The sequence below is a fragment of the Lampris incognitus genome, chromosome 14 (genome assembly GCF_029633865.1).
Source record: "Lampris incognitus isolate fLamInc1 chromosome 14, fLamInc1.hap2, whole genome shotgun sequence".
NCBI classification, from domain to species: Eukaryota; Metazoa; Chordata; class Actinopteri; order Lampriformes; family Lampridae; genus Lampris; species Lampris incognitus.
The window spans coordinates 41,757,988-41,776,772 of NC_079224.1; the positions used below are offsets into that span (position 1 = coordinate 41,757,988).

Here is an 18,785-nt window from a genome sequence, read left to right on the forward strand (position 1 = left end):
GAGGCTATGTACCGGCCAGGGAAGGCTTACACGCTAGGATGCTTCCCTATTCGCCACAAAGGCTAGCCAGCAGCAGCAAGCTAAGGGCAGGAAGGACACAAGCGGGTTGGAGGAACACATGCACCTTCCCTCCAACTACACACTGCTGCACTAGTCGACACGCAACAGCGTGTAGCCTACGCGGTAAGGGTTGCAGATACACACAGCTCATCGTTCATGGCCGAGCTGGCCTGTGAGCGAACCGCCGCTGACATTTGTAGCGAGAGTGAGTTTGTTTGATGGTGCCCACGTAACGGCGACACCGCAATCGCTGACGAGCGGAGGCCATGCGCTCGCCCAGCAGGCCGTTGAGGGAGCTCCTCGTCTCCGTGCGCGGAGCCAACGCTCGGCCCTGATGGGAAACGCGCCATTATAAACGGCTCCTGAAATGGTTTCGGCTCTGCAGTGCAACCTATCTTTTCGCATTTCGCTCATGAAAGATTGTCAAGCGCCGGAGCCGCAAGGACAGAGAGAGACAGACGACGGGAGAGCGGGAGAGAGGGAGATTAAGGTAGAGGGACGTAAAGAGAGAGTTGGGGGGGGGAGGGGAGGTAGAGCTCTGCAATTCCTTTCTCCTCCTGGGCGCATCATTAATCAGTTTTCATGATGCGAGTAGCGCTTTGAGACAAGGCTAACCTTGACCGAGTCACAGAGGAGCGACCCTAAATGATGATTGCTTTTACATTTCCTCCCACTTCCTCCTGCCCCCCCCCCACCACCACCACCACCACCACCGCCACTCTCTATTTTGTCTATCCTTGTCTCTCTTTTCTATGTAGTGATACTGAGGAATGTCTTGCTGCACCGTTCCATCTATATAATTCTACACGCACACACACGCACACACACGCACACACACACACGCACGCACACACACGCACACCGTCCGTCCGTTTTCCCCGTCATGTCTCCTTCATATGTACCTCGAGTCCACCGGCCAAAAAATGGTGGAAAATATGCTGAGTAAAGGGACTTTGTGTACTCGAATGTTCTGATTAAAATGAACAACAGTGGGCGTGTTTTGTATCATAAGAGAATTTGTCGAAATGTCTGTATGTTGAGGCTGAATTAAATGTTTGAACTATAGTTTGAATCAGTCATTTATTATTATTATTATTTTATTATTATTTATTATATTATTATTGTTATCCATCCATCAATCCATTATCCAAACCGCTTATCCTATATGTATTATTATTATTATATTATTATTATATTATATCTTATTATCATTATCATTATTATATATTATTATAATAATATAAATAATAATAAATATAATAATGTTTTTATTGTTATATTATTTATTATTATTGTTATATTATTATATTCTGTTATTTATTATCATATTGTTATTATATTATTTATTATTATATTTATTATTTACTATTATTATTATTGTTGTTGTTGTTGTTGTTTAGACATGTATTGCTTACCCGGTAGAAAAGACGGTGGGTGGACCACAACCATGAATGAAATGAAATGCTGTTTGTGTTGGGTCTAATCAAAATGTTTTTGCTGGGCTCCTGGAGCAAATTGGACAAACTGAATGGACAGATATGAATGAAATAACTGATCCTCGTCCCCTCGCCCCCCATGTTCCTTGCTTTTTTATTTCTCTGCTCTCCCCTCACTTTCTGTACACCATTATCACATTTCTTAATATTCATTTTTGTCGCTGACCTTATCCTTTCGTCCAATTTTCAAATGTCTTCTTCATCTTCTGCCCCCCCCCCTCCTCTTCAAATAGACATTGATGCTCCTGCCAGTCTGGTGACCATTGCAGTAACAGAGGACACCGCAAGCGTGTCGTGGGAACGGGTCCAGGCGACAATCGACGGCTATATGCTGAGCTACAGCTCTGCTGAGGGCTCCAGTGGGGAGATCCCTGTTGGCCCTGACAGCACCTCCTACAAGCTGACCGGCCTGAGGCCTGGGGTCCTCTACACTGTGTATATCTGGGCTGTCAAGGGGGGCAATGCCAGCAAGAAGAGTTCAACGGAGGCTGAGACAGGTAAACTTGACTGTACACCTGAGTAAGTGAGAGAAACTCCATTTATCTATTTGTCTCTGCAACGTGTGAGCAAATGAAGGGGCTTCCTAGTGGGCCAAGACACGATGACTGCTCTGCATGCATATGGTTCAAGTGTGCAACAACAAAAACAAGGACACAGTGTTATAGATGCAAAGCACAACTGTTGTGGGACTTTGTTGTGAACAGAACTGTGTGTGTGTGTGTGTGTGTGTGTGTTATCAGCAGGGAGACCTTTTTTCCCAATAACTGGACTGTTGTATCAAAATTCCCATCCATGTGGTGTGGTGTTGCCTACCAAAACAGGGATCGCCGGTTCGAATCCCCTTGTTACCTCTAGCTTGGTCGGGCATCCCTACAGACAAAATTCACCGTGTCTGTGGGTGGGAAGCCGGATGTGGGTATGTCTCCTCCTCCGGTCAGTCGGGGCACCTGTTCGGAGGGGGAGGGGGAATTGGGGGGGAATAGCGTGATCCTCCCGCGCACTGCGTCCCCCTGGCGAAACTCCTCACTGTCAGGTGAAACGAAGCGGCTGGCGACTCCACATGTATCAGAGGAGGCACGTGGTAGTCTGCAGCCCCCTCCCCGGATCAGCAGAGGGGATGGAGCAGCGACCGGGGCAGCTCGGAAGAGTGGGGTAATTGGCCGGATACAACTGGGGAGAAAAATCCGGAAATTTTTTTTTTTTGCATACACACAGATATTTGTTGGTGCCAGAAAGGTGTCTTGTGAGTGTGTTTGTGTGTGTGTCTCCACACACACACACACACACATTTTCAATAGTAATTGCGAATTGTGTACATCAAGAATTAATGTGTGTGGACACGCTGGTCTTTGTGCATGGGCCTGTCTCTTCGTGTATGAGAATGTGTCTATACAAGGGCTTGAGAATCTGCAGCAAAGTGAGAGATGAGTCAGATGATTCATATGTCTGCAGCTGGGGAATGTGTTCAGAATATGTTTATATTTACTGTTCATCAAAATTACCGTAATATGCCTTTTTTTTTTTTTACCGAAAGTGGGCCGTTCACCCCTCCTCACTTGTGAGCACAAATGCTCTGATGTGGTAAAAGGCAGAATAGTTATGTCGGAAGAGGGGCGGTCCTAGCGGGACTTGTGGTTGTGGTGGTTTTCAGTAACGGGGGCCCTAATGACTTCACTATGTTTTGCAGACTTGTTTGCATAGTACTGAGATGAATTAGCTGTGAACTTAAGTCAGTCATGGTCCACGTGAGAACTCTGCCAAACTAAATTGCTCATCCACTGAAATGCATCAGTAAAAGTGCACAAGATGTTGAATTTCTACTTTTAGACACAATATAACTGATAAAAAATGTAAAATAGAATAGCTCTTTTACCACTAATATTAGTTGGAAAAAAGTTGCTCATTATAGTAACGTGTTACGGTTTGTATGCTTTAAACAGGATCGGATAAGTACATCCTGCTTGAAATAAGGAAATAATTTTAATCAATCCTACAGACAAGACTCACTTAGATCCAAACTTCTTACACACTGAGTTGGTGCAACAGGTTGTTTTGCAAGATAATGCCTTTGGATTAGTGTCAAATTAGCCGGCACATTGGCATAGCAGTGCTTTAGCTATGATAAATAATAATCCATTAGATTTTTAAAGTGCATTTCAAGATGCAAGGAGACGGAAAAAACAAAGAAAGAGGCGAACTGTAAGAATGCTTGGCGGGGGGGGGGGTGAGTCTTAAACCTGGATTTGAGATCATTAATGGATTCGGCGTTGCAGACTGAGGTGGGAAGAGCATTCCAGAGGCGGGTGCAGCAGCATAGGAAGCTCAGTTCCCCACAAAATGCAGCCTGGTGTGGGGAATGATGAGGAGTCCAGAGTTTGAGGAGTGAAGCCTTCAGGTGGGGGGTGAAGGAGCATTATTCTGCCGACCATGTTCTGGATGCAAAGAGGCCTTGGCCAGGGGTCTCAGCAACCTGAGTGAACCCGTGGTTAAAATCTACCGTAAGAATAACTCCCTATGCAGAACTGGATGCCTCTAGCAACCTCTTGGCCAAAGATGAGACCAAATCAAAACAGCAATTTCTCATGAGCCGGGCAGAATTGACAGCTATATATTAAGGCACAGCTCTGTTGAGGACATCAGTGGGGAGGTCCCTGTGGCCTCCAACAGTACCTCTTACAGCCTGACGGGCCTGAGACCTGGAGTCCTCGACACTGTCTGTATGTTGGCCAGCCCACAAATTTCACATCACTCATTGTAGTCTGGTAAGCCTCAATAGGCATTTGTTTGTGTAAGGGGCCTCCTCGATGGGCGTAGATCAAAATGACTTTCCAGGCGATTAAATCAGCCTTTAATCAGTCAGAGCCGCAAACCCCATGACATAGAACTGGAGCCCCACATTTCCACACGTGCTGGTCTACTTGTAGTAAAAACTACTAATGCAAGCAGGTCAGTTGATGTAGCGAGTTGTTATGTCTAAGGAAGTCCTGTAATTAATGTTTTGTTCAAAATTTTTTTTTTGGATTCCCCCCCCCCCTTTTCACCCCAATTGTACTTGGCCAATTCCTCCACTCTTCTGAGCCATCCCGGTCGCTGCTCCACCCCCCCGCCGATCCGGGGAGGGCTGCAGACTACCACATGCCTCCTCCAATACATGTGGCGTCGCCAGCCGCTTCTTTTCCCCTGACAGTGAGGAGTTTCGCCAGGGGGACGTAGCGCGTGGGAGGATCACGCTATTCCCCCCAGCCCCCCCCCCCAAACAGGCGCCCCCAACCGACCAGAGGAGGCGCTTGTGCAGCGACCAGGACACATACCCACATCTGGCTTCCCACCCGCAGACACGGCCAGTTGTGTCTCTAGGGATACCCAACCAAGCTAGCGGTAACACGGGGATTCAAACCAGCGATCCCCATGTTGGTAGTCAACAGAACAGACCGCCATGCCACCCAAACGCCCATTTTGTTCATTTTTATTGGGGTAATGAGCTCCAGTTCTGATCAGATTAATTCTACAGCAGAATTGATGCATACTTCTCCTTGCACAGCCGTTATTGTTGTAATACAGTTGTGACAAAGCTAGGCCATAACTGAGCCCTTGATTGCACTCTGCTGGAGTTCTTTGGCACAGAGACATGTCCGTTGGTGATGTTTAAAAGGCTGAGCGGCTGTTTATTAAAATTACAGAGACAATTAAAATGCAAGAGATTAAAAAACATGTATTATAACAAGACATTCTGCATAGCATCCATAAATGGAAGAGAGCAGCCTTTGCAGGGCCGGGTCACGGTGGCAGCAAGCTAAGTAGGGCACTCCAGACGTCCCTCTCCCCAGCAACACCCTCCAGCTCCTCCTGGGGGATCCCACAGTGTTCCCAGGCCAGATTGGACATGTAGTCCCTCCAGCGAGTTCTGGGTCTACCCCAAGGTCTCCACCCAGTTGGACGTGCCCGTAAAACCTCCAAAGGAAGGCACCCAGGAGGCGTCCTAATCAGATGCATCTTTTGTTATGTGTTATAGTCACAAAAGTTGGGATTAATGGGAATTACTTTAAATCCAAAGCCACAAATGTCATTACGAACTCTCCAAAACGATCATCTCATTCACCACCGATGCCAGTAATAGCAGAAAGTTTTCTCCATGCGTTGATTTCAGGTGAAAGCTGTAAGGCACGGGGAAACTATCCATCTTGCATAGCAAAAACATAGCTCACAAGATTTAGGCTGGCTTTGCGAGGCTATGCGTGCGGAGCGATTGAGAGACAAAGACTGTGAGAAACTGTCATCACAAGCAGAGACAGGTTGCTTCTTTTTTTTATTGAATAGAATAAAAGCAGGATTCATGGCTGATCATCTGTGCAGGGAAAAACTCAACCCATATGCAGCAGAATCAAAAGAAGAAGAAAAAAATGTTTCGTTTACTTACCTTCCTATGATCCGATAATTTTAGAAAATGCATGGCAAATACTTTAATGCTTAGAAACAACACAGCTTGTAGTCTGCACCAGTAGTATATTCACCAATGTCACTAACATCTCCCTCTAGCACTGGATGCTCCTACTAACCTCTTGGCCCAAGATCAGACCGAGTCCAGTGTGACTGTGTTGTGGGATGGAGTCAAGGCGGAAATCGACAACTATATGTTGAGCTACAGCTCTGCTGAAGGCTCTAGTGCAGAGATCCCTGTTGGCCCTTACAGCACCTCCTACAAGCTGACTGGTCTGAGGCCTGGAGTTCTCTACACTATCGACATCTGGGCCGTCAAGGGGGACAAAGCTAGTGGGAAGATCTCAACCCAGCCAAATACAGGTTACTATGCTTGGGGCTCTAGTTTCTGGGTCATAGCGCAGTCGGCTAGTTCACAGTGCAAGTCGATCTAATGTGTGGCCGATACATGTTTGTTAATTTCTGGACATTCTGCGCAGGCAGTAATCGGGCACAACAGAGGTGCAGTTGTAAAAGGGTTGGATTAGAAGAATAAATTATCAATAGGAGTGGCGGGGGCTGTCTTCAATTAGGGCCAATCAAATCAGCTCCTCTCATTCCCTTTGAAAGCAGCGCGGTCTCTGTTATGCCGAACTGCCAATTTCATAATGGATGGCAGGAGTCCAGACCGGCTAAGGAAGAAAAGCTTCTTCCAGGAGGAAATTGATGTCCTTGCTCAGGAGGTGCAGAGTTGCCAAGTGTGCATAAAGCAGACATTAACACTAATTACAATGTGATATGAGACAACACGCAAGCATGATTATTTGACAGGCTACCAGCGTCTTTCTCTCTTCCCTGCGCATTCTATGAACACAGCAGGAGGCCTTAAATAGTTGTGATCACAGATCAATAAGCCTGGGCAATTAGTTCGCTCTTCCAGGTTGAATGAGGTTAATGGAAATTGAAATCCCCATCGCCATGGTGTTTTCCGTGTGTAATGATGCACATTGACTGTTTCATGTTGGAAGACAATGATACACGTGCAGATATTTTGTTCTGCGATTAAAAAGGTTTAGGACGGTCGTCATTAGTCGAATTATTCACAAAGTAGGCCAATGTAACATACACAAAAGTGGCATGTGTATGCTTTGTGCACCTTCACCTGAAGCCCGGAAACTACCACACAACGCCTGCATCAAGACGTAATCTGACCAGGCGGAGACGCAGGCGTAATATATGGTTTTATTTGACACCAAACTAGCACTGTGCCACCTGAATGTGACTGACACACCCCCTACTGCGCCCTCACGCCCATTCCGGCACAAGCGATGTCATGGCGAGTCTGGAAATTAGCGAACGTGCCCAGGCGAGAGAAAAACCGCCTTGCGCCAAATGAAATTGTCACTGCGTCTGTGCTGACGCTACCGCCGGCCTTGCGCTGTCTGGAAACTAGAACCCTTGACGTGGATGAAGTTAAGAGTAACAAATAGGTCTGAGCCATATATTTTTGGGCTATCTAACACAGGATGCTGGGTTATCGTCTTTACGCTTCAATAGGATCAAAAGCAGAAATTCATTGTTTACATTGTTCACCTTCGTTTGAATTGTGTTAGAAAATGCATGGCGAAACCTTTTCAATTCCGCTTCACTTGTATGAAACGACTCAATGTATTGCCTGCACCAGCAATATATTTACCAATATCACTAACATCTTCCTCTAGTGCTGGATGCTCCTAATAACCTCTTGACACGAGACGAGACAGAGTCCAGCTTCAACGTGTCCTGGGACCGGGTCCGGGCGGACATCGACAACTATATGTTGAGCTACAGCTCTGCTGAGCGCTCCAGCCAGGAGATCCTTGTTGGCTCTGATAGCACCTCCTACAGGCTGACTGGCCTGAGGCCTGGGGTCCTCTACACTGTTGATATGTGGGCTGTCAAGGGGGACAAAGCCAGCAGGAAGATCTCAGCACAAGCAGAGACAGGTGTCCTATTTGCCAGTTTCTGTAAAAAAACAAAAAAACAAAAGCGTTGATCTGACCAACTGAGCAGTAATTTATGTTGATTTAATGCATCACGTCTTCATTTTTGCTGCTGTCTTTATCACAATTGCTCTTTATCATGGTCCTTGAGTTTCTGCTATTTTTTTGTGGCACCAGATAACGGTTAAGGTCAACATTATTAGCCCCCTTTATGAAATCAAACAAAACCGTTAACTTTTCCATGGAAATGACCATAACTGAAAATGTTTATAGTGAATTGCTTCCAAAAGAACAAAGATAAAATCTCCGCTAAGCTTGATTAAGATATTTTACTGATGCGCTGAATTGAAACAAGAAAAAACAAAAATGACAAGGCCAAAATTATTAGCCCTCTTACAATTAATAGTCAATAGTGTAACCTTTCTGACTCACAACTAACAACAACCTCTTATGGTGGTTCCTAACTAGGGTGGCACATGTCTCTTGAGAGATCTCAGCCCATTCTTCCATGGCAAATTGTTCCAGCTCATCTAAATTGCGTGGTTTTCCAGCATGGACATTAACCTTGAGCTCCCCCCACAGATTCTCAGTAGGATTAAGATCTGGGCTCTGAGAGGGCCACTCCAGGACCTTGATTTTGGTGTCCTTCAAAAAGTTTTGGACCAACTTGGATGTATGCTTCAGGTCATTGTCTTGCTGGAAGACCCAGCAGCGACCTAAAGCTAGACAGGCGGCAGATTTCTTTACATCATCCTTCAAAATGTCAACATAATCTTCTTTCTACATGATCCCATGCACCCGAACAAGGTTCCCTGTGCCTGAAGCAGCAAAACAGCCTCACAACATTATGCTCCCACCACAGTGTTTAACTGTGGCAACTGTGTTTTTAGGGTTGAAGGCCTCTCCCTTCCTTCGCCAAACAAAAGCAACATCCATGTGCCCAAACCGCTCAAGTTTAGCCTCATCAGACCAAAGGACAGACTTCCAAAACTCATGCTCCTGTTTCAAATGTTCAAGGGCAAACTTCAGTCTGGCTCTGATGTGCCGCTGTGTGAGCAATGGAGTTTTTCTTGGATGATGACCTCAAAGCCCACCACAATGAGGAGCCCTCACAACAGTCCTCCTTGAAACATCAAGTCCAGAAGAGGCCAGTTCAGCAACAATCATCTTGGCAGAGATCTGGGGATTGTTGTTGACCTCTCTGACTATTTTCCTCTGCGAAGTTGTTGAAATCTTGCACTTTGGACCAGGCCCAGGTTTGTTTCTAACAGACTTTGTCTCCTTGTGCTTTGCAATGATGCAACCTACAGCTGTTCTAGACACTGTGAAACACTTGGAAATGGCAGTATAGCCTTCCCCCTTAAGATGAGCATCCACTATCTTCTTTCTGAGTTCCAGACTGATTTCTTCACTTTTTGGCATGATGAAATTACTTCTTACCAAGAATTTAAGAGTTGTCCCTCTCAATCAAGTGTTCACGTGCCACTAGCTCTGTTCATTAGAGTCCCTTAAGTAAAGTTAAGTGCTGATTGATTGCTCAGGTGTGGTTTGAAAGATAATTGATTGCTCAGGTGTGTTTTGAAAGCAAAAAAATCACGTGGGGGCTAATAATTTTGACCACCTCAATTTTCACTACATTTGGTATAAAGAAAACCTGAAGATTTATTTTACATTCCAAAATGTACCAAATAGGGGCCTTAACATTGATGACTGTTTTACTATGTAAAGTTTTATGAATGATGCAAATATTGGGCAGACTTTTAGGGAAATGTGCCAGAGTTCCTTGGGGGCTAATAATTTTGACCTTAACTGTATTTAATGGCATTTACCTTATATCTCATGGCTAAAACAGATGGCTAAAATAAAAACCAACAGTGCTGTGAGCTTCAAGGACCCCAATTGAGAACCACTACTGAATCCCATTTATAAGAACCTTATAACACAAATATTTTGACAAGAAAACATATTTTTCTGACCTAGAAACCCAGTAACCAAAATCGCCACAGTTTACAGATTAATGACCCAAACAAATGCTGCTTATGATAGAAGCAGTAGTTTCCATTACTGGTACAACAAATTTTTACATTACTGGCCCGAGATGAGACGGAGTCCAGCTTTACTGTGTCCTGGGACCGGGTCCAGGAAGAAATTGACAGCTATATGTTGAGCTACAGCTCTGCAGAGGGCTCCAACGGGAAGATCCCTGTTGGCCCTGATAGCACCTCCTACAAGCTGACTGGCCTGAGGCCTGGAGTCATTTACACTGTGGGTATCTGGGTCACAAAGGGGAACAAAGGAAGTGGGAAAAGTTCAACGCAAGCAGAGACAGGTTGCTACACTCGATGTTGACGAAATTAAAAGGAAAATTTAAGCTTGATCTATTCATCTTGGCAGTAAACGGGTGTACCATGCTGAGATATCAATTTACAACTTGCTCCGCTAGGAACAAAACATAGATAATTCAACTGTTTTCCATTTACTCACCCTCCTATTGAATAACAATCTTAGAAAATGCATGGCAAATGCTTTCAGTATTATTTTAGAAATGAAACATCTCAGCTTTTACTCTGTACCAGTTGTGTATTTAACAATGTCACTAACATCTCTCTATAGAGCTGGATGTTCCTACTAACCTCTTGGCCCAAGATGAGACTGAGTCCAGTTTCAGCGTGTCGTGGGACCGGGTCAAGGCGGAAATCGACAACTATATGCTAAGCTACAGTTCTGCCGAAGGCTCCAGTGAGGAGATTCCTCTGGCCCCTGACAGCACCTCCTACAAGTTGACTGGCCTGAGGCCTGGAGTCCTCTACACTGTTCACATCTGGGCAGTGAAGGGGGGCAAAGTTAGTGGGAAGATCTCAACACAAGCGGAGACAGGTTACTACACTTGATGTGGATAAAATTAAAAGCAACAGCTAGCTCTTAGCCATTCGTCTAACCTGACACAGGATAATTATATATAGTTTTTATTTTGAGATCAGCTCCCATAGGGTCAAAAGCAAAAATTCATTTGCTCTCCATTCACCCGCCTCCCTTTGAATTCATTGTTTTAAAAAATGCTTGGCGAAAACTTTAATTTCTGCCTCAGTTGTTTAATAGCTCAGTGTGTCGCCTGCACCAACAGTGTATTTAACAGTGTCAATAACATCTCCCTCTAGCACTAGATGCTCCTACTAACCTTATGGTTCGAGAAGAGACAGAGTCCAGCTTCGTCGTGTCGTGGGAACAAGTCAAGTCTGAAATCGACAGCTATATGTTGAGCTACAGCTCTGCTGAAGACTCAAATGGGGAGATCCTTGTTGGTCCTGACAGTACCTCCTACAGGCTGAAAGGCCTGAAGCCTGGCGTCCTCTACACTGTGTATATCTGGGCCGTGAAGGGGGAAAAAGCCAGTGGGAAAAGTTCAACACAAGCGGAGACAGGTTACTACACTCGATGTTGATGAAATTAAGAGGGACAGTTAAGCTTGAGCATTGATCTTGAGGATAACCACAAGTGCTATGATGAGATATCGATTTGAGATGTGCTCCACGAGGATGGAAAGATGAAAATTCACTTGTTTTCCATTTACTCACCTGTCGATGAATATGACTTGAATATGATTCAAAATGCATGGCAAATGTAAAAGGTTTCATTTCTCTCTCACGTAGAAACTAAACAACACTGCTTGTAGTCTGCTCCAACAGTGTGTTTGCTAATGTCACTAACATCTCCCTCTAGTGCTGGATGCTCCTACTAACCTCTTGGCTCAAGATGAGACTGAGTCCGGCTTCAGCGTGTCGTGGGATCAAGTCCAGGCAGAAATTGACCACTATATCATAACCTACAACTCTACTGAAGGCTCCAGCGGGAAGATCCCTGTTGGCCCTGACAGCACCTCATACAAGCTGACTGGCCTGAGACCCGGGGTCCTCTACACTGTCCATATCTGGGCTGTCAAGGGGGACAAAGCTAGTGGGAAGAGTTCAACCCAAGCACAGACAGGTGTCTTATTGGCCAGTTTTTGTGAAAAACAAAAGTTTAATCTGACCACCTGAAGACTAATTTAGGTGGAATTACATCTTAATGTGTGCCACTGTCTCTTACTGTATTTCAGTCTCTTTTAAGGATTGTCTTTGAGTCCTAAAGTGCTGTTAGTTTTCTGTCCTACAAGGTGTTTAAAGAATAATTTCGTTTTTTGGTTTTTTTTTTTTTTTACAAGCTGGGCCTTATTTTCCTAGTGTTTACCATTGTGCATATCAGTTATGAAATCCTTTTACTCAACGGCTTTATTTTGGAGATTTTGGATACGGGACTACCGCTATAAACTTAGCACTACAATGACGTCCGAACATGAGCCTGAACAACAACAACCACAACAACAACAGCGAAACTCTAGTGTCTCAGTTAGGCTGTGTTTATTATTTTCCATTATCTCTGACTTTTTCATTGCACTGGCTGGGTAGTATGTCGGTGTGCTACTACCTGAAGTGGGAATGGGCTGGTCATCCCTGCAAGGTGCACTAGGAAGTTGTTCAGTTCAGCAATGCCAGTTGACCATTGACAATATTGGACATTTTGGGTTAATACATTTTAATTTGCAATTTTATTTCTCTTCCAAATATAGGATTTAAGATAATTGGGTTGAATTGGACTGATTGGAACATGTCTGATTCTTGGGTTCAGTTGTCCCATGAGATGACGTTGTAAAGCTGTGCCTAACAGTTGTCCCATATCCAAAATGTTGACAGTGAAGCAGGTGAGTAAAATGATGTAATAAACGATATGCACGAGAGCAAACAACAAAAATAATACCCAGGTTGTCAAAAAATGGAATTACCCAACACAGGGAGTGCCGGTTCAAATCCCTATGTTACCTCCGGCTTGGTCGGGCGTCCCTACAGACACAATTGGCCGTGTCTGCGGGTGGGAAGCCAGATGTTGGTGTGTGTCCTTGGTTGCTGCACTAGCGCCTTCTCTGGTTGGTCAAGGCGCCTGTTCAGGGGGGAGGAGGAACTGGGGGGAATAGCGTGATCCACCCACGCGCTACGTCCCCCTGGCGAAACTCCTCACTGTCAGGTGAAAAGAAGCGGCTGGCGACTCCACATGTATTGGAGGAGGCACGTGGTAGTCTGCAGCCCTCCCCGGCTCAGCAGAGGGGGGGAAGCAGCAACTGGAATGGCTTGGAAAATAGGGTAATTGGCCAAGTACAAAAAAAAAAATCCTTTTATAGCATTTGCCTTACGTCCCAAGTATGAATCCATTCTTATTTAGATGGCTACTGCAAAAACCAGCAGGGATCTGGGCCTCAAGGACCTTGACTGAGAGCCACTGCTGTGTCTCATTTATAAACATCTTAAAAAGCTAAATATTTTGACAAGAAAACTTGTGTTTGACCAAAAAGCCCTACTTTCTCCACCGTTATATCTCCACAGTTTACAGATAATAACCCAACCAGAAACTGCTTTATGGTTTGAAGCGGTAGCTTCCCTTACTGGTATAATTAATTTTTACATTACCCATATGCAGAATTGGATGCTCCTACTAACCTCTTGGCCCGAGAAGAGACAGAGTCCAGCTTCATTGTCTCCTGGGATCGAGTCCAGGCAGAAATCGGCAGCTATATGCTGAGCTACAGCTCCGCTGAAGGCTCCAGTGGGGAGATCCCTGTTGGCCCTGACAGCACCTCCTACAAGCTGACTGGCCTGAAGCCCGGAGTCCTCTACACTGTGTACATCTGGGCCACAAAGGGGAACAAAGCCAGTGGGAAAAGTTCAACACAAGCGGAGACAGGTTACTACACTCGATGTTATTGAACTAATGAGGGCTAGCTAATCTTGAGCCATTCGTCTCAGGGATAACCAGACGTGCCGTGATGAGTTATGAGTTCAGATTTGCTTCGCAAGGGTCAAAAGAATGAAGGAGGAAAATTCACTTGTTCTCCACTTACTCACTTTCCTATGAAAATCTTATTTCAGAAAATGCATGGCAAACGCGTTCATATCAGTGGCGGCTGGTGCTAAAAATTTGGGCGGGGCGCAACTTACATTACATTACAGTCATTTATCTGACGCTTTTATCCAAAGCGACTTACAATAAGTGCATTTAACGTAGGAAATCAGGAGAACTCTTGGCGCAGCACACCTGACAGCTGCTTTAATGTCCACACAGTCACAGAGTTAAAAGTAGGACAACGTAGCCTATAGATTTTATCAGGGTTCGTAGACGGTGGATGACTGACAGTCGAGACGAGGCGTGGCGGTGGGTGTGAACATGATTGACAGCCACGAGAATTGTCCAATCACATTAGGTCAAAAAACATTAAAACAATACCAATTCGCTGCCAATAAAAGTGGCAGTGTCTGAGGCGGCACAGAACTGCACCTCATGGAAAACCTGAAGAAACCAATCAGACAGCAGCCTCAGGTCACCTGCTCGCCACAAGTTTGAGGGCTTACACGAGGTATGGTTTGGCTGGTGCCCCTCACCCAGGAAGTATATGTATTCAGACAGACACCAACCAAACACCATTTGGAACCAATATTTAATGGCTGCTGACAGGCGCTCACAGACTGAAAAACACTTTTATTTCATAATTATTTGCATTATACAACTAAATTATATTTAACGTGTTTAAGTAGATTTTCATCTCTTGATGTTTGAAGGGGGCGGCGCCCCGGCGCCCTGTACTGGCCAGCCGCCACTGGTTCATACCCCTTTAGAAATGAAACATCTCAGTTTGCACTCTGCACCAATAGTGTATTTACCAAGCACGGAAAGTCGAGTCAGTTCATCTGGACACAACGTTTATTGGGAGAAACGTGTCATCACTCATCTAAGTGACTTGCTACGTCAGAGACTGAAGAAGTCACTTAGATGAGTGATGAAATGTTTCTCCCAATAAACGTTGTGTCCAGATGAACTGATTCAACTTTCTGTGATGTCCTTATCTGGATTGTTGAGCATGCATCAAGACATGTATTTACTGATGTCACTAACATCTCCCTCTAGAGCTGGATGCTCCTACTAACCTCTTGGCGCGAGACGAGACCGAGTCCAGCTTTACCGTGTCCTGGGACCGGGTCCAGGCAGAAATTGACAGCTATATGTTGAGCTACAGCTCTGCCGACGGCTCCAGTGGGGAGATCCCTGTTGGCCCTGACAGCAAATCTTACAAGCTGACTGGCCTGAGGCCTGGAGTCCTCTACGCTGTGTATGTCTGGGCCGTGAAGGGGGTGAAAACCAGCGAGAAGATCTCAACACAAGCAGAGACAGGTTAATCCTCTTACTCACGGGAAATATACGTAGTACATTTTGACTAGAAAAGAAGTTAATCTTATTAAACTGAAACTTCTAAAAACATCAGGGGTGGATGAGAGAGGGAGCGTAGGAGCTGTGTACAGAAATTATCCTTGTTGATTTTCAACGTGGATGCACATTTCTACTTATTTTTACCCCCCTCCTTTTTCTCCCCAATTGTATCCGGCCTATTACCCCACTCTTCTGAGCCGTCCTGGTCGCCGCTCCACCCCCTCTGCCAATCCGGGGAGGGCTGCAGACTACCACATGGCTCTTCTGATACATGTGGAGTCGCCGGCCGCTTCTTTTCACCTGACAGTGAGGTGTTTCACCAGGGGGACGTAGCGCGTGGGAGGATCATGCTATTCCCCCCAGTTCTCCCCCCCGAACAGGCACCCCAACCGACCAGAGGAGGCGCTAGTGCAGCGACCAGGACACATACCCACATCTGGCCGTGTCTGCGGGTGGGAACACGGGGAGATGGGAACACGGGGATTCGATCCGGCGATCCCCGTGTTGGTAGGCGGCGGAATGGACCGCTATGCTACCTGGACCGCTATGCTACCTGGACGCCCCTACATTTGTACTTTAAAAACAACGTGAAACGGCCTTCGGAGTGCGTCTTGTTTTCTCCAATGCGGCTTATTCCCAGGTAGAACGGGATAGCTGGGTGGGACAAAATGTAGGGAGGGATGCGAATTGATTGGATGCAGGGCTGTCGCGGGGGGTGGGGTGGGGTGGGGTGGGCGAGGTCCCCCTGTGCGAACTTGACGTGCGAGGCCCTGCTCATTGACATGCATACGCACGACTCACAGTCACGCGCACACAGCTCATTCCAGCTCTACTACTGCACACGTAATCTCGCCGCAGTACATTTTCAACAAGCAGAATAATGCAGCGTCACATGCACCGTCTCAGCTGGGACTTTTATCCGTTCTAATCTTTCCAAGGAAAAACAAATCGACCGTAAAACTGTTGGTTTTACATCACCAAGTCAGCTCAGCTGTCACTTTCTTTTGGCATGTTGACGTACGGCAAACACACACACACACACACACACACGACCAGACGCGAGCTCCGCTGATAAGAAACGCCAGCCAGCTGGGCATGTGGCTCTAATTTGGGGGCGATTCTCCCCCCCCCCCCCCCCTCTGCAGACTCGGTTTGTTTTCTGCCCGGGGGAGCTGGTATGTGTAGGCGCAGGGGCAGACGAACCACTTCCCTCGAGATAAAGGGGGGATTTATTCAGACAAATTCCCTTCATGTGGGGACGATAAGAGAACTCGAGCTGTCGGGTGAAGTAAAGAGCAGCGGAGGTCGGAGCAGTTAGAGGCGTGGGTGATCCCTTCCCCTAATAAAGGAGGAGACGGCGGACACCTACGTCGCATGACAGAGATAGGCGGTCATCTTAAGGTGTGGGCCCAGCTGAGAAGTTGACAGTCCAGCACCAGCTTTGGAGGCTGGTGAGACGGGATGCAGCAGAAGGGCGGATGGCGGGGAAGGTGAGGGATTGTCGCGTAGTTGTTTCAGTGGCTCCATATCTCACGTAGTAACGCAACCGAGCGACATAGACTCTTTATATGAACCAACAACTGCGCTTTTCCACATCCGCTCCACCAGGAGCCTTGGGAAAACTCATTTTGTTTTTGTCCTCTCCACCCTGTATCAACGAGCTTGACAAGCAGACTATCCCCCTTATAATGATGATTTGCTGGCGTGGTTGCGAGATGTCTCACGCTAGCTAGTCTGGGTTACGCAATAGGCAAGAACTCGAAGCTTGTCGTTTGTGGCCACTTTTTTTGAGTGACTGCAAGATCTTTGTCATGTGAACAAAGTCAGACAGCGGATCCCACAACGCAGTCGGCACATACTTGCTCCGTCTGCATCATGTGACTCATTTATGGCTTCGTCAGCATTCTCCACCATCGTCCCCCCCCCCTCCCCGTTTTATCTCCCCCAATTGCATCCGGCCAATTACCCCACTCTTCCGAGCAGTCCCGGTCGCTGCTCCACCCCCTCTGCAGACTTTTTCTCCTCCAATACATGTGGAGTCGCCCGCCGTTTCTTTTCACCTGACAGTGAGGCGCTTCACCAGGTGGACGTAGCGCATGGGAGGGTCACGCTATTCCCCCCAGTTTCCCCTCCCCCCTGAACAGGCGCCCCGACCGACCAGAGGAGGCGCTAGTGCAGCGACCAGGACACATACCCACGTCCGGCTTCCCACCCGCAGACTCGGTCAATGGTGTCTGCAGGGCCGCCCGGCCAAGCCGGAGGCAACCTCCACCATCATCTTCACACTGCATCTCCTCTTTCCTTCGCCTGTTTCGTCGGGCTTGTCAGGCTCGGTTAACCATAACTTGAGCTCGTCGTTTACTCCCGCTGTAGTCGCCTTTCTCTCCTCCGAGGCTAGACTGCTACACACAGGGGTCAAGGGTTAAGCATCAGGGTGATGAGTTATATGGGCAAATCCATGGGCGGGTGGCTGGGTTTGACTGTGGGAATCTCACGGGAGTACGCCTCACTTGCCAGTCAGTCAGTTTCGGCAGCTGCCGCCAGAACTGTCAGAACAGTAACTCAGTCGGACCACATGAAAATAATCCAACTTTGCTGGCACCAGTGAAAGTTCTCTGGACAGGAGATTTTGTTCCATCTTTTTTTTTTTTACGGTGAATTTTCTCTATTCGAAAAAAAGAGCATCTGTTTTTTTTTTTTAAAGTCAGCACAAGAATTTGAACTAAAGTTTAATGCGAAACTAAGGCACAATATGCACACAAGGACGCCACGACCGTGACTGGTTAAGCCATTTTTTTTTAGTGGTAAATGAGGAAGGAAAATGCCGGTGATCATGTTTGATATTCACAGATTCGCTCTATGCTTCGATGTTATACTCATATGAAATAAGGAGAATTTTATATATATATATATATATACATATATATACACATATATATTGTATTCACCAGATACAAGTGATATATATATATATATATATATATATATATATATATATATTCGCATACATTGCGAACATTATGCATGCAACGGACAGCCGGCCTGTCAGAAACCCTCATTAAGAGCCAGAAGCTCTGTACCAACAGGAAATACTGCACACGGGCCGTGACGGGTCACAGGGCATGCCTCGTAACTCCGCTGGAGTAGAAACAGTACCACCAAGCACATGTTGAAAAGGGCTCGGATAGGGGCATCTTTGTGCGAGCCAGATCATCTGTAAAATCATCTGGGAGCTCATAGCGAACGCCGGGGCATTTTCAATTAGGCAGCAAATGGCCCCGGGTTGCACGTTATAAACCCGCTCCGCCGTAACTCATCAGAGGTGCTGGTGCTGGAGGCAGGTATGGCGCTGGGTTCAGATAGGGAAGTCATTGTGTCGGGAGAAGTCGCCCGGGATGCGTAGAGGCCCGGTGTTATTGCATTCGTGACTTTACCGGTCCTAATAACAGAGCCCCGTGCCAGTCAAACCTTCTGGAAATCGATGCTGCCGAGTTTCACAGACTTTTTCCAGTGAATACAGAATTCCAGTGATTTATTTTTT

The 18,785-nt window shown here is 46.4% G+C and overlaps 1 protein-coding gene across 1 annotated transcript in view; it reads left to right on the forward strand.

Annotated features, from left to right (window-relative positions):
- The window catches only part of tnn (tenascin N), a 53,825-nt gene that overhangs the window by 25,634 nt on the left and 9,406 nt on the right, over window positions 1-18,785 (forward strand). Inside the window, exons 8-13 of the mRNA XM_056293294.1 lie at window positions 1,790-2,053; window positions 7,694-7,957; window positions 10,568-10,831; window positions 11,675-11,938; window positions 13,463-13,726; window positions 14,945-15,208. Coding sequence (XP_056149269.1) covers window positions 1,790-2,053; window positions 7,694-7,957; window positions 10,568-10,831; window positions 11,675-11,938; window positions 13,463-13,726; window positions 14,945-15,208 — 1,584 coding nt within the window. The remainder of the gene's footprint in view (window positions 1-1,789; window positions 2,054-7,693; window positions 7,958-10,567; window positions 10,832-11,674; window positions 11,939-13,462; window positions 13,727-14,944; window positions 15,209-18,785) is intronic.